We start from the raw sequence: 19,212 nt of genomic DNA on the forward strand, positions 1-19,212 counted from the left end.
AAGTATTATATGAGCTCCGAGCTCGACTCGAACTTAGTCAAAGTCATCTCAAGTCGAATTTTGACAAAGCGACTTGTGAGCCGATCACGCTCAACTTCATTCATTTGAAACCTCTAGTTTGAGCACACTTCATATCCAACCTAAATCCCCATATTTATAAGTGTCTCCCTAAGAAATTTAAAAGTAAAAAAAAAATATGAAAGAATAAATTTTACATTTAGAGCATTTAATGTTGGATTTTTTTATAATAAAAGTTTCACATTTTATTTCTTTCCAATCATCTTGTTACATTATCAATAAAATGTAATTACTAATTACTTTATTTTTATAAATAAGTACAAAATAATGTTATATTAAATCAACCAATTAAAAATCTAATTTTTTTTTTTTTTTTTGTATAAAATAAAATTTTCAAATAACCCCAACATGAGCTCTTATTTGGTTGTTTTGACTTCTAACTTCACCTGTACCCGAACAAATAGTCGCCTCCATTTATGGGGAAAGAAAAACATGTGAATTGGTTGATTATTTTTTTTTTAGTTAAATGTCTCTTTGAATAAAAATACATTATTTATTAGAATGACTATACTTTAATACTTATGCCTTGATTTCTCTTCTGTATACAATTTAAGTACTCAATATTATTGAAAAGGTTCAAAGTTCATGAAGCTCAATGACGATCAAGTCAAAATAAAAATCTTTCTATTCAATGTCAAGGCTCCACATATGCTAGCAATAAATAATAATAATTTAAATAAAGAGGACCAACCTTGAAACCAGGGTATCTATCATATTCATTATTTGATAAATGATTTAGTTAAAATATATTAAAAAATGATAATTGAGAATAAGAGCTGCCTGAAAGATTTTTTTTCTTCTAAGAAATTCACTAGTATTTTAACATAATAAAATAGATTTTGCCATATATAAAAATATAAATAATGGTTTAATTATATAAGCATGTGAATTATAAAATGTTCCCGCGATTTCGATCAGAATTGTCCTATTTGTGGTCGGTTTTTATTTTCGGTATGACAAGTGATTAACAGGAATGATATTTGTGTTCTCTCTTAGACTCCAACTCCGTCTCATTCTTCTTCCACCGACCACTAATAAACTTAATTAAATATATAATATCACAAATATATTAATTTATTTTTCATTTTATTAAAATTTTAAGTTTAATTTTTTTATAATAATATAAATTTTTAATATATTATATATAATTATATAATTTTATCATCTAAAAATTTAGTTTCAGAGAATATGTTATAAAATGTGTAACGCGGGAATTCACCGAAACTATACAGGATGATAATAAAATAAGTACGAAATAAAACGAAATAAAACGAAACGGAGATGATAAACAAATCCATCCAGACTGTCATCCGTGACATTGATTGGATTTTTATTTTTATATTTTATATTTTATTTTCTATGTCGCTATTTATTTTTTATATATAATTTATTTAAACAAATAATAATAATAGTTTTAAATAAATTCATTTTAAAAACTTGTGAGTTAATTTGGCTCTACATAAAAAAAAAATTATTTAAACAAATTAAATTTAGTTTATACAAAAATCAATATCTATATTTGACTATATATCTAATAGAATGATAGGGTGAGGTTAGATTTCAATGGATGAGAAACTCTTAAGCAAACTTCAAACACGCTATAAACAAATAATTATAATAATATTGTAATGATATTATCATACTATTTTTTTAATAATATTGTGATAATCTTAACATAGATAATAAATAATTATAATATATTATCTGAATTGATTCTACTAGTTATTATTATTGGGGAGGATGATTGCGAAATTTTAGGTTATAATGGAAAATGGACGTTGAAACTATTGAATATTTATTTATACATAACTTCTACATTTTTCAGTTTTAGTGTGAACAACCTTTATCATATGTTTTTTTTTTTATTAAAAAAAGTCCTACTTGCAATAACAATCATTGACCCACAAATCAACCGAATTAAATAATTAAAACCATCTTTAAACATATTCCAATCCAGCAAAAAACAATCACAATTTTGTGAAAGATGTCATCACACCATTATTCATTTAGGAGCATAAAATAGGCTAAGCTTTATCATACTCTCACCAAATTTAGGGTTTAGAATTATTTTTAACAAATTTGTATGGATTTTATTGAAACACAAAATAAACTTGTACATTTAATTTTCACACACAAAAAATAAAAAAAAAAACACCCAACAAGTTTTAAAATATATTTTACAAATATTTTTGCTGAAAAGTTATTTAACTTAGAGCCTTGTTCTGAGAATGGTTATTTAAATACTTTCAAATCGATAATGATTTTCATGAGGCGTATAATTATTCTAGTAAAAAGACTTAAAATATATTAATATAAGATAAATTAATAAATAATAAATAATAATTTAAAATATAAAATATTTTAATATTTTAGTTAATAAATTATATAATGTGATATAAAAAGTGAAGAATGGAAATATTTTTGAATTGGGTTATTTCAAATAACTCAAAACAAGTGTCGGACCTGAGATTTCGAGGTTTGAGGCGAACACAAAATTTGGTGCCCTCAAAGCTTACTATTCATACTATATTTTTTTTATCGATTTAAATATAATAGTATTTTTTAACATGAATTTTAGAAATAAAATATCATCAAAACAATATGTCATAAGTAAATACTAAAAAACAAAGAAGATTCAAACAAAATATAAAATTCATGTTCCGAACTAGTACATATCACTTGAATATTATCGTCTCGCATTTTTTTGAAGCGAAAGTATTGATCAAGTTTGCAATAATCAACTTTCTCAATAATTTTTTTCTCGATAAGATAATATAGCTAACTCATTTAGTCTTCTTGCGACATAGTTGATCGAAGATAAGTTTTAATCAACTTCAATTTGGAAAAACTCATTTCCGCAGATGCACAATAACTGGTATTAGTCAGTAAAACTCGATATGCGATATAGGAATTTGGAGAACAACCATCCATTGTTTTCAAATAATTCAGCACATCAATCGCTCTTTTTTCTTCTCCGGTAATGAATGTCTTAACAACTTTAGTTCTAAAAATAAATCTGATCCATCAACATCGGAGTGCCCATCATGTGTTAAAGAATTTTGAAGATTGACACATGCATGAGATCAAGAGACCATCATGATCAATAGACTTCAACTTCTCCAAAACTAAATAACAACCCAAAGGTTTCTTCGTACTTTGAAATTGCTCAAACCGAGTTTGAAGTGAAGAAAGAGCTTGATCAATTATAATAAGAAGTAATTAACTCGAAAAGATTCTTTAGGAGATTGAGTTACCTCTTCACTGTTGATATCATCAAATTGTCTCTTTCTTTCTCCAAATGATGCATTTTTCTCGGAAAATATGTTCAATTCCCATTTCACTTGCAATATGTTTGGCTTCAACCAAGGCTTGATCAAATCCAGATTTTTTATGATTAACCATAATGTTGCATTTCCGCTATGCAATAATGCAATATACAGATTGTGAATCCACCATTCCACTAGACAAGTCCTCAACAACCAAAAATAATCCAAGTAAATCGAACCAAAATCTCATTGAAATCGGAAAGAAGAACTCTAGTGGGCAGTGGCGCATTGCTGAGAAACAAGACTGGAACGAGCAAAAAAGGCTCAAGAGCTCGGGGAAGGAGACGACCGAGTTTTCTGCTCCGATTCCGGCAAGCTGGAGGATCGACGACGGGCTTGAGGTTTGGGGAAAGTGTTTCTTTTCTTTTTCCAGAATGTTTGTTCTTATTTTTTTTCTTTTTCCTTGATTTTGTTGATAAATGAGAATCTTGGATTCTTTTCTCCAAATAAGATAGTGTTTTTTATTTTATTTTTTTGATACAAATTAAGTTAGGGTTTATCATTGATAGGTTATCAATTATATTTATGGGCATTTTAAAATAAGCCCATGAACATATCATTATAATTTATTTATTTTTTAAATTTTGGTGCCCAATATTTGGGCAATGAAACAATTACCTCATTTATTTTAGACAGCACCAGCCCAAAACTAATAAGGACTCAATGAAATATACTCTTATCACATTTCATTATGGATACAACAATTACTCTATCCATCGAATAATAAGATACCCATTCCCTTACCCTCTTCGACGTGTAGATATTCATTTATTTTAAATTTAACTCTCGTAAATAAAAATAAAAATAAAAATAAAAAATCGACAATAAAAAACATTTATACCCATTACTTGGAAGTTTGATTAACAAATAAGAATTGAGACATGTTTGAAGGAGATATAAATGTGAATACAGTAAAAAAAATATTAATAAACATTTCAAGAAAAAAATTCATATTAATTTGTTAAAAACATAAGTATATCTCTTATTTTTGTGAAAATAATCCGCCATAATCTCAAGAATAATCATAAATAAAAAATCAGTACAAATAATAAAAGAACCATGAAGACAAATATCTATTGAATCCAAATCCCTTGTGCTCAAAGGCGCCCAACCTAGTATTTACAAGAATGAATGTTGTTGACTTGTGGACCTAAGTGATTAAATTGTTTGCAACTTGTGACATAATTTTTTATTTTTAAGAAAAACACAATATCCAAATAAAGTTTGCATACATAGTTAACTTATATCTCTCGAATCTTGAGTGATATGAAGAATAAAAAACGACAAGACTCAATCGTGTATTTGTAATATTAATTTCATAACAAATAAAATGTAATTACACATTAAAATGTAATTGTTTTATTTAATAATGTTTACAATTGGAACCTTTAGAATTACATATTGAATGCATTTTAATTCATTTTAATTAAATTTACACATTAAATTGTATGGTTATAATAATATTTATAATGACATTTTAATAGAATTAAATAAAATATTATCCAGGCAGTTCATAAGACTTGTTATCATTAGAGGTCCATGAGTTATTTTTCATTAAGAATTTGCACTATTGAGAGTTAAAAAAGATAAAAATGTTAGAAAAATCTCTAAAGTTGTGTCAAAGACGATATTCATAGGAGAAATGTTAAGGTTCATTGGTGATCAATCAAGGTACACGCAATGATTGGAGATATATGCTCGATTCAATCATGCTTCCACTTTTCGATTTAATATTCATATTGATCTTTTGGTCACAACACATTAAAATAATAATATTTGTTTATGATCCAAATATTTTAAATTTTTAGTAAATGTTGTGTGATCGTTAGAGAGTAACTACAACATCTTTAATCGATTAACTTGTATATTTAATTTTCTAAATCACACTAAAATATTTATTGTGATAATAACATATGAGGTATAATTAATTAGAATAATATAAAATCACATTTCTTAATCTACCAGCTAAATTAAGAGATGAATATTATATGATAATTTATTATGAAGTTGTTAAATAAATCAAATTGAATAAAGCCCACAAACAATTTTTTATCGCTGAATTTATGATTAAATTATGTACTTATTAAATAAATTTAATTGAACTAAGTAGGATTTCTCAGAAAATTAACTAAATGTAAAATATTTTAGATTAAATAATAAATTTAATTGAACTAAGTAGAATTTCTCAGAAAATTAACTAAATGTAAAAATATTTTAGATTAAATTATTATTATACCAATTCAATTAATTTTAGATTTGCTTCAAGTCATGTCTTTCGGGCCGAAGGAACGACGTACCAAAGAGCGGCCACATTAATCCACAAAGAGGTGCAAGTCTACGTGGATGATAGGATTGTTAAGTCGAAAGACCAAGTTAATATTTCCTTAATTTTAGCTTGAGTTTGTTATTAGCAAATAGTGTATTTACTTAATTTAACTTAATAATTATTATTTGTGAACGTTAAGTGTCTCACTTATTAAATAAAATAGTTGATTTTGATAGTAACTATATTGCAAAACTAATAGGTTTCTCCTACATCACTACACAATTCTATTTCTCATGAATCTTCAACAGCATTTTCAATAATAATAATAAAATAAAACTAGTATTTTGTATCCAAGCCAAAATCTTCTTACTCATGAAACTATCTTCCTTAAATTCATTGAATATTTTTGTACTGAGAATATTAGTGTTTCAGCTTCTCGAAGAACTTCAATAAATTTGTCATTATCCATCCACAAGTTAAAAACTTAAATTATGTATTAACCCTTATTTCTTATTATCCCAACTCAACAAAATTGGACAGTCATCTGAAAATATTAGACTTAATATTTAAGGACCATGTGGATGTGGAGTTGCTTGCTAGACTTAAATCATATAATTTTGACGATTTCTGTTTCAAATCAGACTCGTTGACTAACTCTAAAATCGTAAGATTTTAATAATAAACTCAAAATTATAATAACTTGTAAGAATACATCCATCAATCCACTCTCTTAAAGTATACCAAAGAACACTTGTAACTTCCATTATTTTGCCATAAACCATGGCAATACTATAGTTATAGTTGCAATATTTCTAATGTGAACTATGATAATCTGCTTGAGTCATTGTTCATCATGATAGTTTCAACAATTTGTGGATCCCATACCAATTAGATCCTTCCCATTTGAAACATGAGAATTGTGAATCATGTTATAACCTTTTTGAATACTACTAGCAGTCATCACAATACAATTATATGCTAGATTTCACACTTTCAGCATAAAAACCTTAACTATATAATAGTAACTAAATTCTCCATAAAAATAAAAACATAAACTAATGTTTCTCACAGAAATTTGAGATCACATCCAAACAATAAATCATTTGTCAAATAATTTGTAGTCCCACCCTGACATTTTTTTCACCAACCAAAATAAGATCTGTTAAAATCCAAAAAATTAAGTAAATATATCTTGTTGGGTAAGCTGGCTTCACAAGTTAAAGCATAAAGTTATAGTATCCAGAAATAGTAAAAGAGTTCACATCTTGACTTTGTGCTGTTTTTTTTTATATATATAATAAATAAATAGAGATTTTCTTCATTAATCCTTATTACTACTACTACTTTCAAAGCTAACTGAAACAAAAACCTGACACTCAGAAAATTTAAACTAAACAAAACCTAATTAAATGAGAAAAAGTAAAATATGGCCAAGTCAACAGAATGTTACAACAATGGAGGAAATTGCAAGGCTTTCCATATTCTACTTGCCTTTTTTTTGAATAATTGTTTAGCGAGTGTACTTCTGCTGTACAAAGCCTCTAATATTATGCTAAAGTGAGCTCACCTTCCTCCTCAAGCTGTTGTTGTTGCTGCTCTGATATCTGTCCGCCTTGGTAGGGAAGAAGGATGTTCTTTATATCTTCTGAACTTAGCGTTTCATACTCCAGCAGCGCATTCGCTAATGCGTGTAGTGCTTTCTCGTGCTGGGAACAAAATTAACAAACACAGTTTCGGTTAGAACCAGCCATACTTGAATACCGAATAAAAATATATTTGTTTCATAAACTAATATTCGTTTCTCATATTGATCATAATCTGAAAAAAAAATCTACATTTGTTATGTTTACCAATAAACACAACTCTAGAAAAATAATATGTATTGTGATCCAAAACATAATCTTATAATGACAGAAAAAAAACTCTATACCAATGAAAAAATATTACACTAATAACAATGTAGAAATAATTTGAATACCACGTGAAGCAACCAAAATTATAATGTGGATCATCATCTAGATATCAACAAAAATCTTGTACCATACGAATAAAATTCACTTTCAATTTTCCTTGTCACAAGTAGTCGACAAGTTCATCCGTGTGTTCCTGATGTCGATTGTGCCGGGGACATTACTGACATAAAATCCACCTCCAAATATTATTTATTTGTATGGAGCAACCTTGTCACATGGAGAAGCAAGAAATAATATGTTGTCACTCAGAATTTGTGAAGGAATTTGGATACGCCGCATCCTTGAAAAGTTAGGATTGTCTCTTGATGGACATATTCAAATGATATGTGACAACCAAGCCGCAATCAGTATTGCAAAAAAATCGGTTCATCATGATGGAACCAAATACTTCAATTGATTGTCATTTCATTTCTGAAAATGTCAATAAAGGATTTACTTCACCCATCTACGTTATCTCACGCAAAAATATGACTCACAATAGCTCTTCCCAAGTCAAATTTCGAAGAATTATGTGACAAGTTGGGCACTATTAATATCTACTACCCAACTTGAGGGGTATAGAATTAACTCTCTCATCCTTGGTATTGATGCAATTTACTTGCACTCAACATGTTATTTTGTTTATACTCGACACATTATTTGTTGTCATATCTTTACTTTTATTGTACTCAATGTCCTTTATATATCACACATTTATCATGTAAATTACAATTTACAAGTCAATATTTGAATAATATTATCACTCTACTCTCAGATGCTCAGGATTTTCAACATTTATATTATTAATGAATTAAAAATCCGCCTGTCTTTTCCAAAAAAAAAAAAATCCGCCTGTCTATCACAACTCGAATGACTGGTTCATTGTTTAAAACTAATAAAATAATAAAACACTGAATAAATGTTTATAATATCTACTGAAGCAAGAGGGTAAAGAAGCTTCCCCAGATGCCAAAATTTCGACTACAATGCTAAATATGGTATATTGAAAAAAGATTAGAGATAAGGATGAACCTTCTTTAGTAAGGCTTTCACGCGATCATATGCATCCCTTAGAAGTTTTACAACCTACAACATATCACATCAAGAAAGATTAAGTATCCACAAGTTAGTTAGTTTTCTAATTTAAAGAAGCCTAAGTATTACTTCAGCATCAATGCGTGATTGCATTTCTGAACTAGGCCGCTCTTTAATGTGAACTGGTCCAATTGCATCACTCATCCCACAAGACGCTACCTAGTACCCAAAAATGTCATCATTTTGTGCGAAAAGAAGTTAACCTCAGATATAGACAGCTACTTTTGAGGAAAGGGTTAAGGCGTACCATGTATTGAGCAAGCTCTGTTGCTGTGCTGAGGTCACTACTTGCACCAGTTGTGATATGGTCTTGACCAAAGATGAGCTCCTCAGCAACTCTTCCTCCCATGCATACATCAAGTCGGGCCAACAACTGCTTCTTGCTAATTGATGTTTCATCACTAGAAGGGAGCTGTGTAACCATTCCTAATGCATTTCCACGTGGCATGATTGTCGCCTTATGAATTGGATGTGCACCATCAGTATTGAAGGCAACAACTGCATGCCCACTCTCATGATATGCAGTGAGCTGAAAAAATAAAAACATCATGTCATCATATGACCAGCAGGCAGAACCGTTAATGACAAAACATTTAGTATGTCACTTTTTAATGTTGAATAAAGTTTTAATGTTTAAGGAAAAAATATCAAAACAAAGAATAGTTCCCCAAGAAACTTTGGGAAAGCGGTAACCTGAGGCGTGAGATTCCCATCTCTACTAAAGATTAGAGAAGGTAGCTTCTACAAATCTTTTTGGTGTGCTTAGAATTATGATGATAAACCTAGATGAGAATTATGTTCAATTAATTATGTATGGAAGGCTTCCAGTTTTTACTACTTGTTCACTCATTTTGTCCTTTCACTGGACATTGATTATATAGGTAATGATTGTATGACGCTAAGTTCTCATCTTGTGAATTGCTTCATTGCTAGACCAAGGTTACAAGGAAACGTGAGAACAACCTCCAGTAAAGGCAAGGTGCTTATTGTGACTATGAAACCAATCAAGATTTTTTCATATAAAATACAATTACCTTCTTTGACTCATCCGAGATGAACATAGTTTTCCGCTCTGTGCCCATTATTATCCTGTCCTTGGCAAACTCCAATTGTGAAGCATTTACCTTATCAGCTCCATCAACAGCAGCCTTAATGGCAGCAATGTTTACCAAGTTTGCTAAGTCTGCTCAAAAGTACAGTTACGATAAAGTGTGTAAACAGATATCCCAATTAATTCGCAACTAATAAGTTAAGAAGTAGAAAACTTAGTACCAAAACAAAATTATGAAACTTCTTGTCCCCTTGATATTTTGTCCCTCGAAACGTTTTTTCAATTTTAGTTCTCACTCAAACTCCAACATATTCCCCCCTCCCAACTAATGAAATACTACTCAAAATCAAAGTAGGTTAATTAGCTAGTGGGACAGGCTCAAAATATGTTAATTTGTTAGAAAGCAAAACTAAAATAGGCTAATGAATGTGATTGATAAAATACAGTGATTTCATTAATTGAAAAGGCAAATTATTGCAGGTTGGGTTGAAAGTAAAGAATCAAAATACTAAATATCTCAAAACTTACCAGCCCCATTGAACCCTGGAGTACCACGAGCAATTGACTTCACATCGATGTCATCTGCTAATGGTTTGTCTTGCAAGTAAAGCTCAAGAATTTCTTGGCGACCCCGCGCATCTGGATTAGGAACAACAATCTAAAAAGAAGATCATTTTAGATTTTCTTTACTCAAGTCCTAGGAATTATTCATCCATACAAATTTGGCCGAGTAAATTCCACATCCAGGAACTTACATGTCTGTCAAATCTACCAGGTCTAGTCAAAGCTGGATCAAGTATATCAGGCAGGTTTGTGGCAGCCATCAAAATAATGCCCTGAAACCACAAAGATAAGTATGAAAGAACTATATTCATAGTATAAATAAATCAGAAAGCATTCCAATGAAAAACAGAAAAAGAAATACACGGGGGACTGAAAAAGACAATGAAGATAAAAAAATACCTCATTTTGTTCAAATCCATCCATTTCAACAAGTAGCTGATGCAATGTTTTCTTTGTGTGGCCTTCCCATTGCTTTCTTGTGGAACCAATTGCATCGATTTCATCAATGAAAATGATACAAGGTGCCTATTAGAGTAGAACAAACAAATTTAGATAAGGAGTTAGAAGAAAATTAGCAACAATAACAAATGGTACAAAAGTACACTATTCACATGTACTATTCATATCCACACAATGCATCCAGGACTAAGGCACAACCTACAATGTCAAATAGTTAGTCAATTTAACATTATCTTCTGACAAGGATTTAGAATGAATTTACTGTCCCTTAAGAAAAACTAACTGTCTTTCTCTTTTGTCTTTAACTCCTACAAGATACAGTACTAATTTTACTCATAATACACTAGTGTCATAATCTTTTCCATTGTTGATAAGGGTAAGATATTATTTTAGTACTTTTCTGATATTGGTTCCACAATCAAATCAAATTAAATACAAAGTATTTAAAATTTATATATTTTCATTTGGTTTATTGAACATTTATTTTTACACTTAAGTCATTATGCATTTAAAATTCAGTATTCAATTTTCAGTTTGATCAAATACACCCTTAGCCAAAGTTCATGGGTTCTTTTTTCCTTTATTTCATTTTTTATTTAACACAAATTTTGGTCACGAGAAGCAAAGGATGAAGGATGCAGAAATCAAATTGCAGTATTTGGCTTATTAAGAGACCAAAGTCTATCAACATCCAAGGAGCTGATCTGGTTCCTAGAGGCTTGTTAAGAGGCTTGTTAACTCGTACACATTACTATCAAATTATTTGAGTGAATGGATATTTTAAAGCAACTCCAAGACAACAAACCTTTTTCTTGGCAGCTTGGAACAAAGATCTCACACGTCGGGCACCAACACCCACAAACCTGGAAAACAAAACTCCAAAAGATAAGTTTCTAGAGTTAATAAGACCCATGAGTTAACAACTTGAACCAATACTTGCAAAAAAAAATCCATCTGAGTTTTCTAACCAAAGGTTTTAGAGAGGAAAAATCTTTCATTTGTCAACTACAAAAAGGTACTTACATCTCCTCAAATTCAGATCCTGCTCTATAGAAAAAAGGCACTGCAGCTTCTCCTGCAATGGCCTTCACAGTTCCAGAAACAACAGTAAGGCTCAGAATTGGATCAAAACTTGTAGAAAATGTAAATAAAATGTGTAGTGGTGTAGTTAGTAGAATTCAGTTATGTGTATAGGGAAACCACCCATGTTCTACCTTATTCTTTATTTACTTTGTAAATATTGTTGTACTATGATTATTGAGTCATATGGAAAAAATCAGACTGTAAGTCTGCTCCCAAAATATCCCACTCGGAAACTTACAAAACTCAAATGAACAGTTTCTGTTTTACGCATTACAAAATCAATAGGTCTACTAATAAAATTATTATAATAACATTAAACTGGACACACAAGAGAAACTTAATCCTTGGATGTAACAATCAATGAGTAAAAATTTAGTTACATGCAATGCAGATTTACATTCCCATAATATATATGATTTTAAGGGATATATGAAATTTTACCTTAGCCAGAAGAGTTTTCCCAGTTCCAGGTGGTCCAGTTAAAAGAATACCCTGCAAATTTGTACTTGGTTTGAGCGAATCCAAATAAACAAGTTCACTGTGTGGTAATGTGAATAGAGGAACATTGTATACATGGTGGAAAGCATGAAAATTGATTCTTGCATCTCACTACTGAGCATTCATGTCTTGTTCTTCACTTATGTGATTCAAGAAGCATGTTGATATACAATGAATGATACAGGCAAACTAGATGACAACAATTTAAAACAGTACAATGCATGGAGGACCATCAAATCCAAGCATATATTAAATGATTACTATCATGATTATTAATTTATTATTATGTAACAATAATTTCTCAATAGACCTTAGGCAATTTCCCACCAAGTCTGGTGAATTTTGAAGGGTTTCTGAGGTACTCCACGACTTCCTCAAGCTCCTGTTTGGCATCATCACATCCCTTTACATCCTTAAATGTTTTAACATTCTGCAGTAGAACAAGTTATATTATCAAATACTAAAATAAATGGTCGCAACAATTGGTAACTCGAATACAAAGTCTCTAATAATGACCTATAGTAAATCAACTGATGAAGCACATGAAACTTGATAAGTAGAAGAACCAGAAATATTGTGTAGCCCATATCTCAGTAAAGCAAGTCAACTGATACAATATTGTGGAGCACAAGGATCTAGAATTTGAGTTTTAGATGTACTAGTTCTACATGGAGCTTGAAAGATATATGGGATCCTGATTACTTTATATGGATAATTACTTAGTCACCTGAAAAGACAATCCAATCCCACATGTCTTGATTGTTTTAAAATTAATATGAATGAGTGCTTCTTAGATAAGTACAACATCTTTCGGGTTCACAATCACGCCTCTTGTTGATTCCAATTGTTTCAATAATTCAAGTTCCAAAGTTAGAGTTTTTATATTCAGTTCCAAAGCTTCAATTAGCTCCAAACTTCTTCTGATCTTCATTCATTTGCTGCAGAAACCCTAGGGAAGATAGAAAATGACACCTATACTTCCACATCCACTAAAACATACTCAGACTATATTCAGATGCTTCAATGACTCAATAAGGATCTGTTACAAGAGAATAACTAGGGTTAGGGTTACTAAACCTAGAATAAGATGGCGGTTAATTAGTGGGGCAAGTGTAACTATTGGTGGGAAAATTAATAAGGTGGTTTGGAGGATATATAAAGAATAACAAAAGAAGGATGGGATTATGCCATCATTTGAGAATTAACTTGAATCTATTGAAGGTTCTCTCTCTATCTCACCTCTTACAATTCAATCTATCCTCACCTACACAATTCTAACCCTATCTCATCTGCAATTGTAGGATCATCTACTGTTGTCGTTCTTATCCTTCCTCATCTCATACTCTAGTTCTTCTACGACATATTTCACGGCCTAGTTAAGGTATTAATTGGTTGATCGATCTAAGTTTTGCTCTTGTTCTAATTAGTATTGTATCAGGATCCTAATGAGCAGTAGTATCTAAAAACATTTTTGTACTTACTTTTTCGGGCATGATCTCCTTATTCAACTCTTTAGGAGTGTAAGATGAACTTGATCCAACACCTGATGCCCCTATTCCCCCCAAGCTACCAATATACTTCTGGATTGCAGCAGCACCCATTACCCTGGAGGCAATAGAAATATTTAGGAAGAAACAGGCTGAAGCCATATGCATTTAAAAACTAGCAGAGATAGTCTTTGCAATATGGTGTAACTTAAGCATCATCTATCTGTTTCATCTTTAATACAGCTTCTGGTTATCCATAACACCCTCTAGTGTTAAGATAAATGATAGAAAATCAAATCCAAACCTTAATATAGTATTAGGAAATCGTACTCTCAAATGAGAGATCAAAGGTTGAAAATTTACCTATGGAAAGAAAGATAAATGGCAAGAAACTTAGGCCTTGTTTGGGGAGAAGTGGATTCTCCCCATAATCCACTTCTACTAAAAATCACTTTTAAGAATTTGATATTATGTTGTTCTCTAATTTGATTTATATTTTCCTTTTAATCTTAGTTCCTATGTAAAATAATTTTAATCTTCAAATAAATTCTAATTATAAATTAAAATTCACTACTCCCCAAGACAAACAACCTCTAATACGATGATCCATTATAATAGACATCCAAAACATTTCCTTAAAAAGTGACAGAAATCATCAACTAAGACAACCGAGGAGATATGTATCGCATACCAAACTAAACCAACAGCAACAGTGAACAAGATGGTTGAGATGAGTTCTTGAGCAAAGCGTGAGGATCTGTTTGAGATTTTAGGGTCAACCTGGTAACAGCATTGGCAAGATTATAAAGCATGGACATGTCATTGAACAATAGTTTAGGATATAGTTCCTTATACCCAACAAAATCAGGAAGTATTGTATCATTTACCATCACCACATGCAACGGCTGCTTGTCAGATACACCGGGGTTCATAAATGGCTCATCCATGTTCCCTGATGCACGCTGCTTCAGCTCTTGCAACTATAACAATAATTATGGACATTAAAATCAAAAATACCATTGACAAAACCAAAGCCAAAAAATTGCAATGTGCTCCCCACCAGTTTTCCCAACCATAAGGAAAAGATAATCCAGTTGAGGAAGGGAAAGGAAGATGAAAAAAATAGAAAAGCAACTAACATCTAAGAATACTTTGTCACAAGGCTTTACTGAAGGAGGAATTATCATTCATTTGTTTTCGTAAAAGGACAGAGTCAAACTTTTATTTAGTTTACTGTTTTTGCATATTTGGAGTAATAGAACAATAAGTTGCTTTCTAGAAAGAAAGAGAAAAAAAATATATATATATATATATATATTAACAGGCCAAGGACAACACCATATTGACATAGGCAATGCCCCATAGACCTAATGTATTCTTTAAACATTCAAAGTTTATTTAGTCAATAAATCTATACAGGGAATGAGAACGACCAAAATAGAGGCTTTGAATTACCAATGCTGGAAGACTAGAAGGTTTTCCAAGTTGCTCATCTGGAAGGTATTCAGCTATGGCATTTGTTGCCACAAGTGCTCGAATATATTCTGCCACCCCTTTGCTGTCAACAGCATGATCTCTTTGCTCAAAGCGCTTGATGACTGCCTCTGGACTAAAAGGAATGAAGGGAAAAAATGATTAGAGTTACTTATTACACAGTTTTTCTCTTTCTAAATCATGCGTGTCTCAAATTTGTTTTGCACAAAAGAATTATAGCAAAGATGATGGCTTTCTACATCCCAATGCAACTAGACAGAGTGACATTACGGTTGGTTCTCATTACATCACACCACATTGTCCCATAAAACCAAGCAATCAATTCATGAGTAGATTATTTAGTACATAGCTGAGTTATTCTTCAACTTTCAGCATGGGTTTTCTACAATTTATCATTGAAACATATTAAAAATTACTCCGTGTGATTTACTTTATATTTTTTTTATTTAAATGTTAAAGATTGTATTAATAGAGTTGTCGTGAAAGTAGCTCAAGTGACAAAAGTAGTTCTTAAGAAACATAAGGTCACGTCCCTCATGGGTTAGATTCTCATAAGTTGAAGTGGATGTCATGGCTGTGGGGTCATACTAGCATCTTATATTAAAAATCGTGAAGGTGACTTATAGGCCAAGTTTGATTTCTCTTAAAAGCTGTGAATAGCTGGGCCGAAATCTCTGTTGCTAATAAGCCTAACCAAACATCCTGCGAAAAAATTAACCTCTCTCAATCATGGTAGTGGGACCACACAATTATCTCTCCCTTTATATAACATGGAGCAAATGAGCATATCAAACACACCCATTAGAGAATAAACTATATTGCTCTGCAAAAGCATTGGAGCAAATAAGCTGGACCAAATCAGCAATAAGTTGGGATGAATAAGCTGCATCAAACAAAGCCATAATAATACAATCACTATCTATGCCAATTTGAAATCGTAGCACTTGTAGTGAATGTTGCTGTTCATTGTCAACCATCAATCCATGTAGAATTTGTAATTTACATTAGGTTGCCACTGTTCAGATATACTAAAATCTAGATTTATACTAGCCTCTAATGAGCCAAGTACTCATTAAATTAAACTATCGGTCCACCAAAAAGGCAGATTTTCCTGCATACCCATCTGAATTATCTCATATTGAATCAACATTATATGAAGTAGCACATAGATAATAAAGAGAAGATGATACAACAGCACAATTCTCTTGTGGCTATGGTAAAATGAATTTCGGGTTAAATTTGAATACTTTGATAATCAAGATATTAGCAGATTGACCAAACAAACCTCTGTTTATTGAGCTCAGACAATAAAGCGCTCTGCTTTATAGCATCATTTGGATATGCATCAGCATCGATAATCAACTTCTCCAGCCGCTTTTCCTGCCGCCAAAATGGCCACCAGCTAAACCAATCCGACAGCCATATTTGCTCTAATCTTTTCCTTGCAGTCGCCAACAAACCAATAAAGAAAACCAATACAGGCAGTTTGCTAAATGAGTTCACATTTTCTGATAAATTTGCCGGTCTAGTATCTCTCTCAATCTCAGAAACACTCCCCAATCCTTCAGCCTCCGATAATGATAGTTCAGATTCACCCCCCAAATTATCTTCTGCCAATTCACTCCGAATATCCAAGACTTGTGATTCTTCCGCTTCCATCGAAGAACCATTAGAAGATGAAGTGGGTTCAGTGCCGAAATGTACATTACTGGAATTCAATGTACAAGAAAAAACAAATCTTGAGCGGGAGAATCGGAGCTTTTGGGAAGATAGATAAGGCGGAAAATTAAATGAAAGTGAATGAGGACGGCAGGCAACGGATGAAGAAACCCAGAAGAGACGTGGAGGGAAAAGTTGAGAAGAGGAAGACTTGCAGAGCAAAGAAACTTGAAGGGCAGCCATGGCTTAGGGTTTACGGAAGATTCTTTGCTGTAGATCCCCTCCTTCTCTCTCTCTCTCTATCTCAGAAGCTTTCAGTATAAGAACCACACGATTGGGTCAAAGGGGGATTGCCTTATCTCCATTGGAATTTGGCGCTCTTCTTCTATAACTCAATTTCTAGAGTAGTTCCATTCTCTGTTAACCATATATATCGCTCAATGCTTAACCATATATCCGCCGATTTTTTAAGTAGATTTTTTCTTAACCCTTATTTCATCATCCTAATTTTAAGAGCTTATTTCATCTTGTGTTTTTTTTAGAATTTTTATAGTGTTTTTAATAATTAGAATAATAATAATTTAATAAAAATGTTTTAGAAACATAAAATATATATTTTAATAATAAAATTTTCTCATAAATGCTTATTAAAAACATTTTAAAGTAAGTATGAGTTGTGATTTGTGAAGATAGATTAACTCCATCAAATTAAAAAATAATCCCAAATAACAAGCAATAAATTAAAAATATTAAAAACTAAATGAAAACTAAACTTATAAGGTTTAAATTCAAATTTCATAATTTATTTTATCAATTAAAAAATATTACTTTAATTTTTATAATATTTAAAAACATTTATCTATAATTATTTTTTCAAATAATCCTAAGTCAAATAACTTCTAAACTTATTCTTTATTCTTAATTTTTAATAATCTATTAATTAAAATTAATAATATATATAATTAAGATATATTTTAAAATATTATTTTATTTAAATCAATAAAATTAAAAATATATAATTTTAAATGGTTCAAACATTTGAATGTTTCCAAACAAGATTAAATAATTTATAAACTAAATATATTTTATAACTTCAATATGTGATATATATATATAATATATATATATATATATATATATATATATATATATATATTTAACGGTGTAATAAAAAACTCTTGTCTTGGAAAAGTTGAGGTTTTTAAAATTTTAACATTATTTTAAAAAGATTCATAAATGTATCTTGACATTTTAAAATTAATTATAACAAATATTAATTTATCATCAAATTTTAAATAAATTTTTATATTTAAAATAATCAAATTAAAATTTGATTTTTAGAAATTTATATTTAAATGAATTAAAAATAATTAATTTAAATGATTATTCATTTGATAAAGAATGTTAATTGATTTTCAATTTAAAATTAATAAAAAAAAAATTATGTATACAAACATATTTTTAACTAGAGTTTTTTTTTGTTCGTAATTTAGTGATATACTCGAAAAAGGGCTTTCGCGTTATATCCTCTATACCCGTTAAAAACGGTGTCTACTTTATAAAATCTCGGTTTTTGAAAATTAGTTGTATAACGTTTTGTTTAACCAATTATTCTTCCGGTTCTAAACATGCACATGTTTTCATGTATTTAAAAAGTTGTAACAACAATATTTAAATGTTGATACATATAATTAATGATGATTGAGGAGGAATGTACTTGAAGAATATTAGTTTTTAAAGACATTAGAGTTTAAAAATAAATCACAAACTAGCTATATCAAAATATGTTTTGTGAAAATATTTCAAAACTACTTTGAAATCATTTTTTAATTTTTCAAGATTTTTAGAAAATTGTTTGGGTTTTCAAAATTATAAAAAAAAATTGAAAATTAAAAAAATGAAACCAAACAGGCCTTAGAACCGATGTTATCGGTCCTAGGTGCGAATTCTATTAGTTTGGGCTAAAACTCTTGGTTTTGGGTTGGAACCCCTTTGTCGAGATGCGAGGATTCTCGGTCGGGGTGCTAGAGTCCTCGGTCGAGGTGCTAAAGTTCCTCAGTCGAATGCGAGAATCCACGGTCGGGTGCGGGAATCCTCGGTTAGACCCCTCGGTCCAGGTTCGTAAATTCTCGGTCGGGGTGCTAGTTCTGGGTTGGAACCCCTTTGTCGAGGTGCGAGGATTCTTGGTCAGGGTGCTAGA

At 30.7% G+C, this 19,212-nt stretch overlaps 1 protein-coding gene across 1 annotated transcript; it reads right to left on the minus strand.

Moving 5' to 3' along the window:
• Positions 1-6,935: 6,935 nt before the first annotated feature.
• Positions 6,936-17,416, minus strand: LOC124937085 (ATP-dependent zinc metalloprotease FTSH 11, chloroplastic/mitochondrial). Its single transcript, XM_047477597.1, has 17 exons — positions 16,639-17,416; positions 15,315-15,468; positions 14,747-14,839; positions 14,551-14,639; positions 13,854-13,977; positions 12,683-12,802; positions 12,316-12,366; positions 11,815-11,876; positions 11,597-11,654; positions 10,732-10,857; positions 10,524-10,604; positions 10,297-10,426; positions 9,752-9,900; positions 8,965-9,246; positions 8,787-8,876; positions 8,655-8,708; positions 6,936-7,376 (listed from the first exon to the last, which is right to left on the minus strand). Exons 1-17 carry the CDS (start codon positions 17,253-17,255, stop codon positions 7,218-7,220), a joined length of 2,439 nt encoding a protein of 812 aa, XP_047333553.1. The 5' UTR covers positions 17,256-17,416; the 3' UTR covers positions 6,936-7,217.
• Between the last annotated feature and the right edge of the window lie 1,796 nt (positions 17,417-19,212).

The sequence above is a fragment of the Impatiens glandulifera genome, chromosome 4 (genome assembly GCF_907164915.1).
Source record: "Impatiens glandulifera chromosome 4, dImpGla2.1, whole genome shotgun sequence".
NCBI lineage: Eukaryota > Viridiplantae > Streptophyta > Magnoliopsida > Ericales > Balsaminaceae > Impatiens > Impatiens glandulifera.